The 20,766-nt window shown below is 38.1% G+C and overlaps 1 protein-coding gene across 1 annotated transcript in view; it reads left to right on the top strand.

Annotated features, from left to right (window-relative positions):
- The first annotated feature begins 265 nt into the window (after positions 1–265).
- Positions 266–20,766, top strand: part of LOC110447349 (probable G-protein coupled receptor 158) — a 36,345-nt gene continuing 15,844 nt past the window's right edge. The window contains exons 1-3 of the mRNA XM_021492969.1: positions 266–340; positions 630–739; positions 2,760–2,998. Coding sequence (XP_021348644.1) covers positions 266–340; positions 630–739; positions 2,760–2,998 — 424 coding nt within the window. The remainder of the gene's footprint in view (positions 341–629; positions 740–2,759; positions 2,999–20,766) is intronic.

Raw genomic sequence — 20,766 nt, 5'->3', positions numbered from 1 at the left:
AAGACGTTTACCTCCTGAGATCAGAGAGAAGTAATGACTCCTCAGATTAAATAGAGGTAACGACTCCTTAGATCAGCGAGAGTTAATGACTTCCCATTTCAGAGAGAGTTAATGACTTCTCATATCAGAGAATTTAAATGAGGTCTCAGATCAGAGAGAGGTTTACCTCCTGAGATCAGAGAGAGTTAATGACTCAACAGATCAGAGAGAGTTAATGAGTCCTCAGATCAGAAAGACGTTTACCTCCTGAGATCAAAGAGAAGTAATGACTCCTCAGATCAGAGAGAGGGTACGACTCCTCAGATCACAGAGAGTAAATGATTCCTCAGATCAGATAGAGGTAACGACTCCTGAGCTCAGACAGAGTTAATGACTCATCATATCAGAGAGAGTTAATGACTCCTCATTTCAGAGAGAGGCAAGGACTCCTCAGATCAGAGAGAAGTAATGATGCCTCAGATCAGAGAAAGGTTATAACTCTTCATTTCAGAGAGTGGTAATGACTACACAAATCTTTCTGATGTAATGACTTCTACACAGTATAATACAGACAACTTTAATTGAAAATGTATTTGAAAAAACACGTATTTTGTCTTTTTATTCTAAATATATAATTATTCCGTTTGCAGGTAATCATGCAGTACTTTAAGCCGACTGCGACTATATGCCTGGTGATCCCATGGTTTAGGGAACTGGGCTTCGCAATAGTTTACGGTGCATTGATTTTAAAGGTGTACAGGTAAGGATTTCAACTTTTCATAACACTAGTTTAAATTAGTTATATGCTTATTTCTACCAAACTTTTAATGTATTAGTGTAATATTGCTATGGCCTATAGCTATATAAAATTATGAACTTCATTTATGGTTATAATGCTTTGGTTCCTATCCCATCCGATTTACAATCCCAAATCATTAGTATGCTTTTATCATATATTTTCAACCACTAAGACACATTCTCCTAAACTTTATTTAGCTATTCGAACAATGCTACTTTGGGTTATTTTATTAGCTCACCTGGCCCGAAGGGCCAAGTGAGCTTATCCCATGGTGCAGCGTCCGTCGTCCGTCGTCCGGCGTCCGGCGTCCGGCGTCCGTCAACTTTTTCCTTTAAAATGCTACTTGTCCTGAATGGCTCAGAGGATTTTGACCAAATTTGGTCTGGAGCATCATTGGCCAAAGGGTTCTCAGTTTTGTATAAACGGAGGGTATAACCCCCCTGGGGGCAGAGGGGCGGGGCCAAATAGGGGGAAAATAGGTAAATCTTTAAAAATCTTCTTCTTCTCAACCAATAGAAGGATTTTGACCAAATTTGTCCTAGAGCATCTTTGGACAAAGGAGACTCAAGTTTGTATAAACGGAGGGTGTGGCCTCTTTGGGGGCAGAGGGGCGGGGCCAAATAGGGGAAGTAGAGGATTTTTTCTCTCCTACTATACAAGTGAAGGGATTTAAACCAAATGCAGTCTGAAGCTTGGTCAGGAGCATCATTGGCCAAAGGGTTCTCAGTTTTGTATAAACGGACGGTATAGCCCCCCCTCGGGGCAGAGGGGCGGGGCTAAATAAGGGGAAAAAAGGTAAATCTTTAAAAATGTTCTTCTTCTCAACCAATTGAAGGATTTTGACCAAATTTGTCCTAGAGCATCTTTGGACAAAGAAGACTCAAGTTTGTATAAACGGAGGGTGTGGCCCCTCTGGGGGCGGAGGGGCGGGGCCCAATAGGGGAAATAGAGGATTTTTTTTCTCCTGCTATACAAGTGAAGGGATTTTAACCAAATGCAGTCTGAAGCATGATTAGGGACAAAAGAATCAATTTTGTATAAACTGAGGTGTGTGGGCCTCCTTCTAAGGGCAGATGGGTGGGGCCCATTAGGGGAAATAGAGGAAAACATCAAATATCCTTCTCCTTTTGTACCGATGAAGGGATTTTGACCAAATTTGGTCTGGAGCATCATTGGCCAAAGGGTTCTCAGTTTTGTATGAACGGAGGGTATGGTCCCCCTGGGGGCAGAGGGACGGGGCCAAATAGGGGAAAATAGGTAAATCTTTAAAAATCTTCTCCTCAACCAATTGAAGGATTTTGACCAAATTTGTCCTAGAGCATCTTTGGACAAAGGAGACTCAAGTTTGTATAAACGGAGGGTGTGGGCCTTCTGGCGGCATAGGAGCGGGGCCCAATAGGGGAAATAGAGGATTTTTTTTCTCCTACTATACAAGTGAAGGGATTTAAACCAAATGCAGTCTGAAGCATGCTTAGGGAGAAAAGAATCAATTTTGTTTAAACTGAGGTGTGTGGATTCCCCTTCTTTGGGGCAGATTAGTGGGGCCCATTAGGGGAAATAGAGGAAAACATTAAAGATCCTTCTCCTTCTGTACCGTTGAAGGGATTTTAACCTAACCAAACTTGTTTTAGAGAATCTTTGGGCAAAGGGAATTGAATATTTATAAATGGAAGATGCAACTTTGTTACTTGTACTCCTTTGATAAACCTGAATGGTACTCAGCAGGTTTTAAATTGAAAAATAAAATACCAGGTGAGCTATTAAGGCCCCTGGGCCTCTTGTTGAATGTTGCAGTTGTTGGATTTTAGGAAGTTAAATTTAAAATTTGGTATTCACCTGTAGCAGGTACAAGGTATTTGATAACGCTTGTATTGACTATGAGGTGATGTAAATGGGACCAATCTCTTGTCAGGAAAAACAGAACAATATTTAAAATATTAAACACCATACGTCGTATTATAGTCTTATGTTTGTGTTGTAGATTATTGGCAGAGTTTCAGTCGCGTAAGGCACACAGAGTGCACGTGCGCGATAAGGACCTTCTGAAATACCTTTTGTGTGTAGTGGTGGTCGTACTGGGCTATATGTCAGCATGGACAACGGTCACCCTTGATCATTTACGCGAAGGAAAGACTCTTTTAGAGATGGGATCAACCCCTGGGGATGGGTTAAAGTACTCGGTTTGTAAAGCAGGTTGGTGGGACTACGTCATAGAGATAGGTAAGTACACACTATACGACCCGTCACAACTATAGTAAACTACATCCGTCACAAATACAGTATTACCGGTAACCTTCGCCCGGTATAATTACAGTAAGGTCGGTAAATAAACTTCACCGTCACAACTACAGTAGGGTTATGAATAACCTACACCGTCACAACAACAGTATGGTCATAAATAACCTACACAGTCAAAACAACAGTATGGTCATAAAAAACCTTCACCGTCACAACTACAGTATGGTCATAAATAACCTACACCGTCACAACTACAGTATGGTTGGTAAATAAACTACACCATCACAACTACAGTATGGTCGATAAATAGACTTCACCGTCACAACATGAGTATGGTCATTAATGAACTACACCATCACAACTACAGTAGGGTCGGTAAATAACCTTCACCTTCACAACTACAGTATGGTCGGTAAATAAACTTCACCGTCACAACTACAGTATGGTCATAAATAACCTACACCGTCACAACTACAGTATGGTCGGTAAATAAACTTCACCATCACATCTACAGAACGGTCAAAATATAAACTACACCATCACAGCTACAGTATGGTCAGAATATAAACTACACCGTTACAACTACAGTATGGTCGGTAAATAACCTACACCGTCACAACTATTGTATGGTCATAAATAACCTACACCGTCACAACTACAGTATGGTCATAAATAACCTACACCATCACAACTACAGTGTGTTCATAAATTAACTACACCGTCAAAACTACAGTATGATCGGTAAATAAACTACACCGTCACAACTACAGTATGGTCATAAATAAACTACACCGTCACAACTACAGTAAGTTCATAAATAAACTACACCGTCACAACTACAGTAAGGTCGGTAAATAAACTACACCATCATAACAGCAAAACGGTCAGAATATATACTACATCGTCACAACTACAGTATGATCGGTAAATAACCTACACCGTCAAAACTACAGTATGGTCGATAAATAAACTACACCGTCACAACTGAAGTATGGTCATAAATAAACTACACCGTCACAACTACAGTAAGTTCATAAATAAACTACACCGTCACAACTACAGTAAGGTCAGTAAATAAACTACACCGTCACAACTACAGTATGGTCATAAATAAACTACACCCTCACAACAACAGATTGGTCGTCAATTAACTACACCGTCACAACTACAGTAAGGTCGGTAAATAAACTACACCGTCACAACTACAGTATGGTCGACAATTAACTACACCATCATAACAGCAAAACGGTCAGAATATATACTACATCGTCACAACTACAGTATGGTCGGTAAATGACCTACACCGTCAAAACTACAGTATGGTCGGTAAATAAACTACACCGTCACAACTACAGTATGGTCGGTAAATAAACTACACCATCATACCTACAGTGGGGTCGGTAAATAAACTACACCGTCACAACTACAGTATGGTCATAAATAAACTACACCATCACAACTACAGTAAGGTCGGTAAATAAACTTCACCATCACAACAACAGAATGGTCGACAATTAACTACACCATCATAACAGCAAAACGGTCAGAATATATACTACATCGTCACAATTACAGTATGGTCGGTAAATAACCTACACCGTCAAAACTACAGTATGGTCGGTAAATAAACTACACCGTCACAACTTAAGTATGGTCATAAATAAACTACACCGTCACAACTACAGTATGGTCGGTAAATAAACTACACCGTCACAACTTCAGTACGGTCATTATTAAACTACACCGTCATAACTACAATATGGTCAGAAATAAACTACACCATCATACCTACAGTGGGGTCGGTAAATAAACTACACCGTCACACCTACAGTATGGTCATTAATAAACTACACCGTCACAACTAAAGTATGGTCATTAATAAACTACACCGTCACAACTACAGTATGGTCATAAATAAACTACAACGTCACAACTACAGTATGGTCGGTAAATAACCTACACCGTCACAACTAAAGTATTGTCATTAATAAACTACACCGTCACAACAACAGTATGGTCATTAATAAACTACACCGTCACAACTACAGTATGGTCATAAATAACCTACAACGTCACAACTACAGTATTGTCGGTAAATAACCTACACCGTCACAACTATAGTATGGTCATAAATAAACTACACCATCACAACTACAGTAAGGTCGGTAAATAAACCTCACCGTCACAACAACAGTATGGTCATAAATAACCTACACCGTCACAACTACAGTATGGTCATACATAAACTACACCGTCACAACTACAGTATGGTCATAAATAAACCTCACCGTCACAACAACAGTATGGTCATAAATAACCTACACCGTCACAACTACAGTATGATCATTAATAAACAACACCGTCCCAACTACAGTATGGTCATAAATAAACTACACCATCACACCTACAGTATAATCATTAATAAACAACACCGTTACAACTACAGTATGGTCATTAATAAACAACACCGTCACAACTACAGTATGGTCATAAATAAACTACACCTTCACAACACAGTATGGTCGGTAAATAACCTACACCGTCACAACTATAGTATGGTCATAAATAAACTACACCGTCACAACTACAGTATGGTCGGTAAATAACCTACACCGTCACACCTACAGTATAGTCGGTAAATAAACTACACCGTTACAATTACATTATTGTCGGTAAATAAACTACACCGTCACAACTTCAGTACGGTTATTAATAAACTACACCGTCATAACTACAATATGGTCATAAATAAACTACACCATCACACCTACAGTGGGGTTTGTAAATAAACTACACTGTCACAACTTCAGTACGGTCATTAATAAACTACACCGTCATAACTACAGTAAGTTCGGTAAAAAAAGCTGTACCAGTCAAAACTACAGTTTGGCCGGCAAATAAACTACACGTTCACTCTCCGTATTGGAATCCCACAAATGTTCGATTTGGGACAAATCGGGAATGTATTGGAGCCCAATCTATAAGTTCCTACAGTCTCTTGCAACGTTTTTGCTAGCGTTATCTTGCTGAAAGATGTTTTCAAACCTTGGGAGACCCTCTCCTAAAAAGCCATATCCGAACTAACCCCTAATTGGTTATTCCATGAACTTAACCTACTTAGACGTCAGAGATCACGTGATTCAGAGACTAGATTTCACTTGATTCAGCAATAGTAACTATTATTTGTGCTCCGAATTTCCTTTTTTATTCCTGGGATTTAACAAGACTTAAAACACTTGGATTTGCAATATTGTATAGCAAGTGACGATCGTCATTTTGGTGTGGGTTTCACCACTTACCGAAGTTAAACCGAAGGAATGGTGTCCAGTGAAAGGAATACACAAACCAGAATATGAATTTTCAAATAACAAATTTATATACAAAAAAATCCCACCAAAGAATAAAGTGCTACAGAACCCAAATGTCCCTAAGATTTCACCTCTCCACCAGCCAGATAAAAAATCAAAATACTGACTGCTTTGCCTACTGAGGTATTTCAATAATTAGAGTATGACTAGATAATTACATTTCAATATGAATAATCAACATAACCCATTCAATGGTTCTAAGTATTAACCATACCACAAGCACATAAAAGTGACTCGAAACTATTCTATTATCCTATCCAATTCACTCTAAGTATAGCATGATCCAATAAATTACAATAAATGTTCTTTCAAATAAACAGTTCTAATCCACAGTTCAGATACACAGTTCAAATACTAAGTTCTGTTCAGAATGTTACATATCGGAAGCCACTGGATCCTTTATCACTTCCCACAAATGAGATAGTCCCGGCGCGTGAACCCCAGGTATATCGCCGTCCACGTTGATATGCTGCTCGAGCCGTAGAGGGATGGTCCGTGTGGTCAGCTATAGACGTACACTCAGATGTTTGGATAAAGTTCATATCGTTCGCCCATGTTATGTACGTTGAACTGGTCCTGCCTGGGCTCAAGCCATGCCCTGCTGTCCTGGTTAGGTCCCCATCCTGGTGTCTACCCCATCACTCGTTCACCACGAAGCCTGTCAGACCAAAACTATGTGTTTACTATCTCGATACACTTTTGTTTACATTTTACAGAGCAAGCTTCCAGTTGACACCGGAATTGAATGCTACCTATATGACATTTCGTTTTACACGTCAGATAGAAAAATACAAAATATTGCCAAATTACTCGCCGACAGCTGAATACTTCTAACTACCCTTCTTCTGCTAACATTTTATAAACAATTTAACGTATTATTGATACTATACAATGTTGTAAAGTTTGCTTAATACTGTACACACGTGTTCGAACAATCAGCCTAAGTCTCGCTTCACTTACAATTTGTTTTAGCAAATTGCTACTATAAACAGATTTGACAGTCAACTATCCTTAATTAGTCATGGTTATTGTAACAAAATACAACTTGTACTCACTTTTCCATGGCCAAAACTAGTTCTAAACAGCAATACATCGATATTTTTCTGCCACTAGACAACATGCCCGCCGCCCAGGTGAATGTTTTCTCCTCTGCCGGGAGATCGGCCTATTTCTGATTGGCTAAAAAATTCCACCCGGCATAGTGCATGTAAACTCCATAGCTACCGATATCTACATTGTAAAACAGGGTAAAAATAATAAGCGGCAAAATTCAAATCCCGCTAAGTTGCCCCAAACCCCCGCAGTTATGTTCACTGTGCCCTAATACCCATTTATACCAATTTTCAACAAATTCAAACAATATCTAAATTTCCACCAATCAGAAGCCACCATGTGGTTGCTATGGCAATAAAACATATGCGGTTGAATTCGCAGTCCCCTAATACCCCTATATACCAATTTTCATCAAAATCGAACGATATCTAAATTTCGACCAATCAGAAGCCTTCGTGTAATTGCTATGGCAACGAAACCCATGCGGTTAAAATCGCAGTCTCCTAATACCCCAACAATATCTAAATATCGACCAATCAGATACGTGGCGGCCATCTTGGTTGACCGATCGGGAAATGACAGGTCATTTGCACAACCACTGACCATGATGAACACTTGTGTAAAGTTTCATTGAGTTCCGTCAAATAGTTTTTGAAAAATGTGTCTTTTACGGCAGAAGAATAATAATAATAACTCGAATTGCAATTGCGAGCATGCGAAGTACGCAGCCATTTTGTTTTTTCAAAAACGAGCACCGCAGTTGTGTTCGTAGTGCCATACTACACCTACACAACGAATTTCATAAACAATGGACGATAATTTAATTTCGACCAATCAGAAGCCTCCATTCGGCCGCCATTTTGAATCCAAAGTGAACTAACTTTTTGTCGAAACGATCGGTGTGATGTTATCATCCCTTTTACCAAGTTTCATTATGTTCCGCCCCAATTTTGACCAATCAGAAGCCTGCATTTGGCCGCCATTTTGAATCCAAAGTAAATTATTTTTTGTCGAAAACGAGCGCTGTGACGTTATAATCCCTTTCACTGAATTCATTATGTTCGATGAAATAGAACGAATGTTATTACTGGTGATATGATTTCGCGTTGAATTTTTGACCAATCAGAGACCAGGAAATGGCAACCATTTTGTTTTTTTCAAAATCAAACACCGCAGTTTTGTTTGTTTTGCCATACGGCACCTACATACCAAATTTCATCGAAATTGGACGAGATTTTAATTTCGACCAATCAGAAACCTGCATTTGGCCGCCATTTTGAATCCAAAGTGAAATGTTGTCGAAAACGATCGGTGTGATGTTATCATCCCTTTCAGTGAGTTTCATTATGTTCTGTCAATCAGAACGAATGTTATTACTGGATATGATTTCGGCCAATCAGAGCAGCGGCGGCCTTCTTGGATGGATGACGCGAACAAAATAAGTCAGATGCACAATTAGACATCGTGCTGAAGACGTATGCGAAGTTTAAAGGCCAAGGGTGGGGTATAAAAGGGAGACAACTCGGGAAAATGGAGGAAATGCAAAAATCTGACTGCCTTCACTTCAGAGAAAGAATTTCTTCAAATTCATGTTTTTCAATAAAAGGTCTGACACAGATTTTGTCATGGCTACATATTTTTTTGTGAGGAATCTGAATGTGGTTATCATTTTCTTAACAAAATTCTTATTAGTTTGATTTCCTATTGTTGATTTTTTTTTCTGTTACAATTTCTAAGCTGTCAGTCAAATTTGAAATTGCCGGTTGGCCTTACCGGAAATTGATAGCGAAAGTTTACAACTGTGTTGTTGCTATGGACCTAGCTACGCATGCTGAGTAAACAAAAAAACCTACCTTATCAACATTTGGCGGCAATGTCAAGAAACTGGATCCCTTAGGCAGATACACAGGAATGCTAATCCAATTACCACCGTCATAAACATATTACACTCACTCCCCGAAACAAATACATAATATAGATCTATTCCCACAAATGACCCATATATTCCATACTATCAGGGTTAGGAAACCAGAATCTGACCAGTTTTATCACACAGTCTGGCATTATATCCCGCCTATGCCACACAGGTTCTCCTCCCATTGTCTGAATTCCAAGAGCTTGCTTCTTTTTATCCTGATATCGCTGATCATCCCATGCTCCTCTGTGATATAACATGGTCCAAAATCTTTTGTATAATTCTTTCCTATGAATATTATTTTTCCTGTTTTAGGGATTTTCTCTTAATTCCCACCACTGTTGTTTATTTCTCTCGTTCGTAATACAAGGTCTGCATAAACAATACTGGCATTCATCTGAGTCGGTATCCTGGGGAATAGTAAATCCAGAACAGGTTACTTGGTTACTTGTATCAGGGGTCATACTAGCACTTTCCTCTTGACAATCTCCCTCATTATTTTTCTCTGAATAATCCAAATGTTTCTCCTGGAAAAGTTGGCTAATAGCATTTCTTTGTTCCTCATTTACAACCAAGGTCACAGAAAATCTGTCTCCTTCCCCTATGCTGGCTGCAAACTCAGTGAGGGGCTGATAACCTGATACTGTGAGAGATTCATACTGCCCCATGGCCAGAGGGAGAATTATGCAATATATCAAGTTCCCAAAATTGGGGTGACATGTGCGGAAATTGAAAAAATAAACCATATGATCTTACTTTTTTCCTTTATTGCAAGGAAACTTATATTTTATTAAGGGGAACACATTCTGACAATAAAGCCATACAATATTTATATTAAATTTTTAGTGATTTGACATTTATTATAGATTATTTCAATATTGATAAAAATAGCCCCATAGAGCCTCATGTGGTAAAGATAGATATACAAGTACAGGTAACAGATCAGTCCTATAGTCACAAATGTAGCTTACTTTATCCAAGTGGTCAGTATTATTGAGTATGTACATCTAAAATTGGAATCTAAAACGATGGAAAAAGCGAGGAAAAAAACCCCAAATTTTCGGATAGAAATACCTGGAGATGGGAATGCAAAGAGAAACATTTTGGATGGATTACAAAAAGTGAGAGATATTCTTTGTAGAAATTTGGGACATCCAGTAAATAACTGTGATATTATGGAAAGCTTGTTACACAACTACTTACACGACAAAGAGAAGGAAAAAGACAATACAATACCAAACTTCTGCACATTCAAACAGACTGAAAAGAAGGATGTGGATCAAAAGATTTTCTTGACAGCAGAATCCTCTGTGACAAGACTGTGTGAAGTAGCAGGGGACCATTCTAAAATCTGTGAAGGAAAGCTAGCGATGAAAAAAAATAACTCTTAAAGGTCATGCAGCATCCATACGTCTTTCCTGTACTAAAGACAAACACCATTCAATATTTTGGTCATCTTCTCCGTATTTACCAGACAATGAATTTCTTGTAAACTACAGAGTGTTTCATGGCATGGAATGTAGTGGTATTTTGCCAATTCAATATAAGAGGTTCACAGAAGGAGCTAGACTTGGGCAGTTGACAAAAGACAAAAGAAAAAAATATTTTGATAGATACAAAAATCATGTATCAGATGAATACGAAGTGTCCATTACCCATGCGCTGGATGAGGAATGTTTTAGCTATGAACAACTAGATGAAGGAATTGACATCATGACAGATGCTCGACACGGCTGGCGAAAAAATGCAAAAGACTCTAGTGTAGTTGCCATAGGATATGAAACTCACAAAGTTCTGGAACACATCCATGTAACAACAAAAGATGACCCAGTATCCCAAAGGCATGAAAAAGTTGGGACAAATAGATTTTATAAAAAAATGAAAGAAAAGGACATTACAATCAATGTGCACACACATGACAGAAATCTGTCCATAAATAAACTTGTAAGAGATGCTGGCACTATCAACCAAAACGACCCATGGCATGCAACCAAGGCATTGAAAAAGGGTTTGAAGGCAGTGTCGTTCGGTCCAGCATACAAAAAGGGGAAAATCTGGTCCCCTTTACTTCAAGACAAAATTGAACCCGTAACGACCCATGTCCACTGGTGTCTGAAAAACAGTGGAGGAAATCCAACCAAATTGAAAAACAGTTTGACAAATGTTGTAGCACATTATCAGAATGACCACTCGGGATGTCATCAATCCAGCAGGTGTAAAACGGACAAGACTTATGAACCTTCTAGGCAGGTCCTTGATGATGTTGCAGCTAAAATGTTGCTTGGAGTTATAAGAAGTTCGGTTATCTACAAATATCCCCAGGATTACATCTTAGTTAGGGACACTTTCTATGTGGAAAGTTTCAATAATGTAATGAACATATTTCAAGATAAGAGGATATCATTAAGTGACGATCAGTATCTTGTGAGATCACAGTTGGCTGTACTGCAAATCTACTATTACAGAACTAACATTTGGAAACGCTTCGTAGAATCATTATATCAGTACTGAGTGCATACAATCAAATATATGTTATACCTGTAAAATATTTACTTATTTGCTTACATTGAACATAATATGAACAATGACACTGTAATATTGGACCTATGATTTAAGACATCTTTGTAAAGGAGGCTTGATTGGCAGATGTGCAAAAGGTGAGAAAATTGATTTACCGTTTGCAGTTGGTTTCAGACTCTGATTTGTTTACATCCTCTTTTTATGAGTGTGTGTGGTATGTATGTGGCCCTAGCAACCCATCCTGTAGATAAGCCCCGCCTCCCCCCTCCCCCTCACAGGGGTCAAATATGTTAAAAACTTGAAACAACTTCTTTTGAATAACCAAAATGCCCAGAGTGATGATAATTGACCAGAAGCATGCTGGGATGAAGGGCTACCAAGTTTGTTCAAATGAATGACCTTGACAAATATTCAAGGTCACAGGGGTCAATTGTCTTAAAAATTTTTAAACAACTTCTTCTGAATAACTAAGAGGCCTAGGATAATGATATTTGGCCATTAACATGCTAGGATGAATGACTACCAAGATTGTTAAAATGAATGACATTGACAAATATTCAAGGTCACAGGGGTCAAATATGTTTAAAACATTTAAACAACTTCTTCTGAATAACCAAGAGGCATAGGGTGCTTAAATTTGGCCAGTAACATGCTGGGATGAAGGGCTAGCAAGTTTCAAATAAATGACCTTGACTTATATTCAAGGTCAAAGGGGTCAAATATGTTCAAAACATTTAAACAACTTCTTATGAATAACCAAGAGGCCTAGGGTGCTTATATTTGGCCAGTAACATGCTGGGATAAAAGATTAGCAAGTTTGTTTAAATAAATGACCTTGACTTATATCCAAGGTCACAGGGGTCAAATATGTACAAAATATTTAAACAACTTCTGCTGAATAACCAAGAGGCCTAGGGTGATGATATTTGGCTAATAATATGCTGGGATGAAGGGCTACCAAGTTTCTTCAAATAAATAACCTTGACTTATATTCAAGGTCACAGGGGTCAAATATGTTCAAAACCTTTGAATGACTTCTTCTTAAAAAGCAAAAGGCCAAGGGTGATGATATTTGGCCATTAACATGCCGGAATGAAAGGCTACCAAGTTAAAATGAATGACCTTGACAAATATTCAAGGTTACAGGGGTCAATTGTCTTAAAAAATCTTTAAACAACTTCTTCTGAAAAACTAAGAGGCCTAGGTTGATGATATTTGGCCATTAACATGCTGGGATGAAGGACTACCAAGTTTGTTAAAATGAATGACCTTGACAAGTATTCAATGTTCCAGGGGTCAAATATGTTCAAAACATTTAAACAACTTCTTCTGAATAACCAAAAGGGCTAGGGTGCTTAACTTTGGCCAACAACATGCTGGGATGAAGGGCTAGCTAATTTGTTCAAATAAATGACCTTTACTTATATTCAAGGTCACAGGGGTCAAATATGTTAAAATATTTAAACAACTTCTTCTGAATAACCAAGAGGCCTAGGTTGATGATATTTTGTCAGTAACATGCTGGGATGAAAGACTACCAAGTTTGTTCAAATAAATGACGTTGACATATATTCAAGGTCACAGGGGTCAAATATGTTTAAAACCTTTAAACATCTTCTCCTGAATACCCGAGAAGCCTAGGGTGATGATAGTTGGCCAGTAACATTCTGGGATGAAGGGCTGTCAAATTTGTTTAAATGAATGACCTTGACTTATATTCAAGGTCACAGGGGTCAATTGTCTTAAAATATCTGTAACCAACCTTTTCTGAATAACTAAGAGGCCTGGGATAATGATATTTGGCCATTAACATGATAGGATGAAGGACTAACAAGTTTGTTCAAATGAATGACCTTGACAAATATTCATGGTCACAGGGGTTAAATATGTTTAAAACATTTAAACAACTTCTTCTGAATAACCAAAAGTCCTAGGGTGATGATATTTGGCCAGTAACATGCTGGGATGAAGGGCTATCAAGTTTGTTCAAATGAATGACCTTGACTTATATTCAAGGTCACAAGGGTCGAATATGTTTAAAACCTTTGAATGACTTCTTCTTAATAAGCAAAAGGCAAAGGGTGATGATATTTGGCCAATAACATGCTGGGATGAAGGGCTACCAAGTTTTTTCGAATAAATGACCTTGACTGATATTCAAGGTCACAGGGGTCAAATAGGTTCAAAACATTTAAACAACTTCTTCTGAATAACCAAGAGGCCTAGGGTGCTTAAATTTGGCCAGTAACATGCTGGGATGAAGGGCTACCAAGTTTGTTCAAATGAATGACCTTGACTTGTATTCAAGGTCACAGGGGTCAAATATGTTTAAAACCGTTGAATGACTTTTTCTTAATAAGCAAAAGGCCAAGGGTGATGATATTTGGCCATTAACATGCTGGTATGAAGGGCTTCCAAGTTTGTTCAAATGAATGACCTTGACTGATACTGAAGGTCACAGGGGTCAAATATGTTCTAAACCTTTAAACAACTTCTTCTGAATACCCAAGAGGCCTAGAGTAATGATAGTTGGCTAGTAACCTTCTGGGAGGAAGCGCTACCAAGTTTGTGCAAGTAAATGACCTTGACAAATATTCAAGGTCACAGGGGTCAAATATGTTCAAAACATTTAAACAACTTCTTCTGAATAACCAAGAGGCCTGGGGTGCTTAAATTTGGCCAGTAACATGCTGGGATGAAGGGCTACCAAGTTTGTTCAAATAAATGACTTTGACTTATATCAAAGGTCACAGGGGTCAAATAGATTCAAAACATTTAAACAACTTCTTCTGAATACCCGAGAGACCTAGGGTAATGATATTTGGCCAGTAACATGCTGAGATGAGGGCTACCAAGTTTGTTCAAAAAAATGACCTTGACTTATATTCAAGGTCACAGGGGTCAAATATGTTCAAAATATTTAAACAACTTCTTCTGAATAACCAAGAGGCCTAGGGTGCTTAAATTTGGCCAGTAACATGCTGGGATGAAGGGCTATCAAGTTTGTTTAAATGAATGACCTTGACTTATATTCAAGGTCACAGGGGTCAAATATGTTCAAAATATTTAAACAACTTCTTCCGAATAACCAAGAGGCCTGGGGTGCTTAAATTTGGCCAGTAACATGCTGGGATGAAGGGCTACAAAGTTTGTTCAAATAAATGACTTTGACTTATATTCAAGGTCACAGGGGTCAAATGGATTCAAAATATTTAAACAACTTCTTCTGAATACCCGAGAGGCCTAGGGTAATGATATTTGGCCAGTAACATGCTGGGATGAGGGCTACCAAGTTTGTTCAAATAAATGACCTTGACTGATATTCAAGGTCACAGGGGTCAAATAGGTTCAAAACATTTAAACAACTTCTTCTGAATAACCAAGAGGCCTAGGGTGCTTAAATTTGGCCAGTAACATGCTGGGATGAAGGGCTACCAAGTTTGTTCAAATAAATGACTTTGACTTATATTCAAGGTCACAGGGGTCAAATGGATTCAAAACATTTAAACAACTTCTTCTGAATACCCGAGAGGCCTGGGGTAATGATATTTGGCCAGTAACATGCTGGGATGAGGGCCACCAAGTTTGTTCAAATAAATGACCTTGACAAATATTCATGGTCACAGGGGTTAAATATGTTTAAAACATTTAAACAACTTCTTCTGAATAACCAGAAGTCCTAGGGTGATGATATTTGGCCAGTAACATGCTGGGATGAAGGGCTACCAAGTTTGTTCAAATAAATGACCTTGACAAATATTCATGGTTACAGAGGTCAAATATGTTCAAAATGTTTAGACAACTTCTTCTGAATAACCAAAAGCCATAGGGTGATGATATTTGGCCAGTAACATGCTGGGATGAAGGGCTATCAAGTTTGTTTAAATGAATGACCTTGACTTATATTCAAGGTCACAAGGGTCGAATTATTTAAACAACTTCTTCTGAATAACCAAGAGGCCTAGGGTAATGATATTTGACCAGTAACATGCTGGGATGAAGGGCTACCAAGTTTGTTCAAATAAATGACCTTGACAAATATTCATGGTTACAGAGGTCAAATATTTTCAAAATATTTAGACAACTTCTTCTGAATAACCAAAAGCCATAGGGTGATGATATTTGGCCAGTAACATGCTGGGATGAAGGGCTACAAAGTTTGTTCAAATAAATGACTTTGACTTATATTCAAGGTCACAGGGGTCAAATAGATTCAAAACATTTAAACAACTTCTTCTGAATACCCGAGAGACCTAGGGTAATGATATTTGGCCAGTAACATGCTGGGATGAGGGCTACCAAGTTTGTTCAAATAAATGACCTTGACAAATATTCATGGTTACAGAGGTCAAATATGTTCAAAATATTTAGACAACTTCTTCTGAATAACCAAAAGCCATAGGGTGATGATATTTGGCCAGTAACATGCTGGGATGAAGGGCTATCAAGTTTGTTTAAATGAATGACCTTGACTTATATTCAAGGTCACAGAGGTCAAATATGTTTAAAACATTCAAACAACTTCTTCTGAATATCCAAGAGGCATAGGGTGCTTAAATTTGGCCAATAACATGCTGGGATGAAGGGCTACCAAGTTTGTTCAAATAAATGACCTTGACTGATATTCAAGGTCACAGGGGTAAAATAGGTTCAAAACATTTAAACAACTTCTTCTGAATAACCAAGAGGCCTAGGGTGCTTAAATTTGGCCAGTAACATGCTGGGATGAAGGGCTATCAAGTTTGTTTAAATGAATGACCTTGACTTATATTCAAGGTCACTGGGGTCAAATATGTTTAAAACCTTTGAATGACTTCTTCTTAAAAAGCAAAAGGCCAAGGGTGATGATATTTGACCAGTAACATACTGGTACGAAGGGCTACCAAGTTTGTTCAAATGAATGACCTTCGCCCATACTCAAGGTTACACTGGTCAATATATGTTTAATTCTTTAAATGATTTGTTCTGTATAACCAAAAGGTCCAGGGTAATGATATTTTGCTAGAAGCATGCTGGGTTTTAAGACTATAAACTCCGTTCAACCTCATGTTCTTGTTCGATAATCAAGGTCAGAGGCGTCATAATGTTTAAATCTTTTAATAAGTTTTTGTATTTAAGTCCACTTTTAAGATTACAAGTGTGAGATTAAAACCAGGTGAGCGATTCAGGCCCATTGGGCCTCTTGTTTCACAAAACGAACACTGCAGTTGTGCTGCAGTGCCTTACTACACCTACATACCAATTTTCATTAAAATTAGCCGATATTTTAATTTCGACTAATCAGAGTCCAGAAAATGGCAGCCATTTTGTCGAAATGTGAAAGTGGGTAACGAAAGTGACCGGTGTTCCATGATATACCTACATACCAAATTTCATGAAAATCGGACAATATTAAAATTTTGACCAATCAGATTTCTGCATTTTGCCGCCATTTTGAATCCAAAGTCAATTAATTTTGTGTCGAAAACGAGCGCTGTGACGTTGTAATCCCTTTCTATGAGTTTTATTATGTTCGATGAAATAGAACGAATGTTATTAATGGTGATATGATTTCGCGTTGAATTTTTTTGACCAATCAGATCCCAGGAATGGCAGCCATTTTGTTTTTTTCACAAAACAAACACAGCGGTTTTGTTTGTAGTGCCCTACTACACCTACATACCAAATTTCATTGAAATTGGGCGCCATTTTGAATCCAAAATGAAATATTTGTAACGATCGGTGTGACGTTATCATCCCTTTCACCAAGTTTCATTATATACAAATAGAATGAATGTTATAACTGGATATCATTTCGGCCAAACAGAGCAGCGGCGGCCATCTTGGAGGGTTGACGCGGAAAAATAAGAGTCCTATGCAAAACTACAAATTGTTCTGACTATAAATGCAAAGTTTGATAAGAATCCAATTAGTAGTTTCGGATATTTAGCGCGGAAACTTTTGACGGCGGAAGAATAATAAGTAAAAAACGCAACAATAACAACAAGTCGTCCGACTTCGTTCGGGGTGACTTAATAATAGTAATTAGTAAGAAACGGAACAATAACAACAAGTCGTCCGACCTCGTTCGGGGTGACTTAATAATAGTAATTAGTAAGAAACGGAACAATAACAACAAGTCGTCCGACTTCGTTCGGGGTGACTTAATAATAGTAATAAGTAAGAAACGGAACAATAACAACAAGTCACCCGACTTCGTTCGGGGTGACTTAATAAGAAGAAGAAGAAAGAAACGGAACAATAACAACAAGTCACCCGACTTCGTTCGGGGTGACTTTATAAGAAACGGAGTTAAACCAATAAGTCCCCCACTTCGTTTGGGGGACTTAGTAATAAGAAACGGAGAAAACCAATAAATCCCCCACTTCGTTTGGGGGACCTGATAACTAGTAATAATTGTAACGGACGGCCGTTACAAAAGTCCCCCAAACGACCCCTGTTGGACTTAAGTGCTTAGGCGGAAGAATAACACTAAAAACCCTTATGTACCAATTTTGGGCAGAATCAGACAACAGCTAAATTGCAACCAATCAGAGGCCACCATTTCGTAAGCATGGCAACTGAACTTTTCGAAACTGTTTCCATTGTATTTTGCATCCCTAGAAACCGTTATGTACCAATTTTGGGCAAAATCGGTCAACAGCTAAATTTCAACCAATCGGAGACCTTCATTTCGTTACCATGGCAACTGAGCTGTTCGAAACTGTTCCATTTGTTTTGTGCATCCCCAAAAAACCCTTATGTACTAATTCTCACCGAAATCAGTGGCCAAAGTCTTCAACATCGGAAGTAAGACTCTGGCGGCCATCTTTGACTTCTTGGATGTCCCCAAACTTTGTTTTGGGGACATAATTATGCAAATGAAATGATACTGCAATGTATTAGTTCCCCATTAGAAATAGTGGGAAACAAGAATACTGTAGACTGTAACATTGTTAAACGGTGTTTATTAGAAACGTACAGCTCTGCCGCGATATTCCAATACATGGGATGTATCGGTGGTGTAAAAATACCTTGAAACCTTAAGCCCTGTAAATACCATATTCGTTCGGTTGCTTAGCTTAGAATTAGTCATGTTGTTAGCAATCCTTACAAGTCAAAGATGTCAAAATTTTTATATGCTTGATGTACGTAACATCACTGTGAACTCAGATTATGTGACGTTTGTGGTAACAGATCTACTCAAACAATCGAGACCTGGACAGCACTTAAGTCCCATAAAACTAAAGGCATTTGAACAAGACTATAGGTTGTGTGTAGTGCAGACTATATATGAGACGCACACAATCCGGTTTGTAAACAAAATATATATAACTGGGTTAGGAAGGTACTCATACTGTCCGGTATAGACGTGACACTTTTCAAACCGCACAGTACTAGAAGCACGTCGGTGTCGGCTGCTAAAGCAGCCAATGTTTCAATGCCAACCATTATGGAAATAGCCGGATGGGCAAGTGACAGCGTGTTCCGAAAATTCTACAACAAAGAACTGTACATATCAACAGACATTTCATTGAGTGTTAGCGGTGGGATCTTGCTGCAGCACGCTGCCAGTAGCTCATGATCATAAGACTGTTAACTTCATGGGCTGACCATGTACATGTATATATTACCTGTAAATAGAATAAAACATACAGTTACAGTTTGAATTATGTATTGATTTCTGATTTCTGTACACAATGTATCTGAGTATTACCGTAACACGAATCTCATCTCTGAAATCTCATTTGGACCCTAAGTAGGTTAAGTTCATGGAATTGAAGTATGAGTTTTTGTGTGACAGACTCTAAAAACTGAATCACGTGATCTCTGACGTCATCTCAATTGAACCTCAGTATAAGTTAAGTTCATGGAATCTATATCAAATTTCGCTTTCCGAAGAAAGCTCATTTAATTTCCAATTCTCAAAAACACAGGCGTCACCAAAACGTTCACCTCTACGTCGGCACACGCGTTGAGGGGCATCTGTTTGATATAACTGCAATCGAGGTTTATCTGTGAAAAGTATGGACCTCCAACATCTCATAAGGAAAAGTCTAAACATATGTGCCGCTAGCCATTGCATACGGCATGCATTCAAATTAGTCTAACGCAGTCTGTTTGGTGATTGTATCGTATTCCCAGCCGTTTCAGCTGCCGTTAACCTATGTTACATAGGTGTGCCAGCCTAATAATCTGATCACGACCGGTCATCGAATCGTCATGTGGCGTTCAGATATAAACCTCGTCTACTAAAAGTCACTAAAAATGAGTTAATGTTTGCAAAAGTATTGACGATTATGTGACTCGCTGTTTGTGATAAATTGATACTTGTTTGAATGAAAAAAATGCATATGTTTATGTAGGCACGTGTATTTTGATATTTTAGCCGCACATGATGTGCATAGGTTTGTCGTCACATCTGGTTGTTTTTAACTTTAGTTATGGTTATAGACAAGGTGCACTTTGATTCTCCCGCCTGCTATAAATCTACATGTATGTACATTTAATACAAAATGCATAACAAGTTTAGTAGTTGGATTTTTTTCCGTTTCAGTATATTTAAGAAATAGGTGTATATTTTGGTCAGCTTTTGGGGTGATAACTCCAGTAGAGCCAAACATATATTTATGAAAGAGAACATGTTTTATAATGTTATTGAAGTTGAAGAATGTATTCTATACTGTTATGCAAGTAGAAACAAAACAAAAAGTATATGCCATTATGTCAGTAGGAGGGAATGTAATATATACTATTATATAAGTAGGAAAATGAATTAAATATTGCTGTATAAATAGTAAAATGTATTATATACTGTTATATAAGTATGAATGTACAGTAGTGCATACTGAATCTAAGTAGGAGAATGTACTATATACTGTAGATAAGTACGAGAATGTACTATATACTGTAGA

Source organism: Mizuhopecten yessoensis, unplaced genomic scaffold (assembly GCF_002113885.1).
Source record: "Mizuhopecten yessoensis strain PY_sf001 unplaced genomic scaffold, ASM211388v2 scaffold3331, whole genome shotgun sequence".
Classification (NCBI taxonomy): Eukaryota; Metazoa; Mollusca; class Bivalvia; order Pectinida; family Pectinidae; genus Mizuhopecten; species Mizuhopecten yessoensis.
Note: the sequence above shows the minus strand (reverse complement) of the source record. Positions and strands in the feature narration are given on the sequence as shown.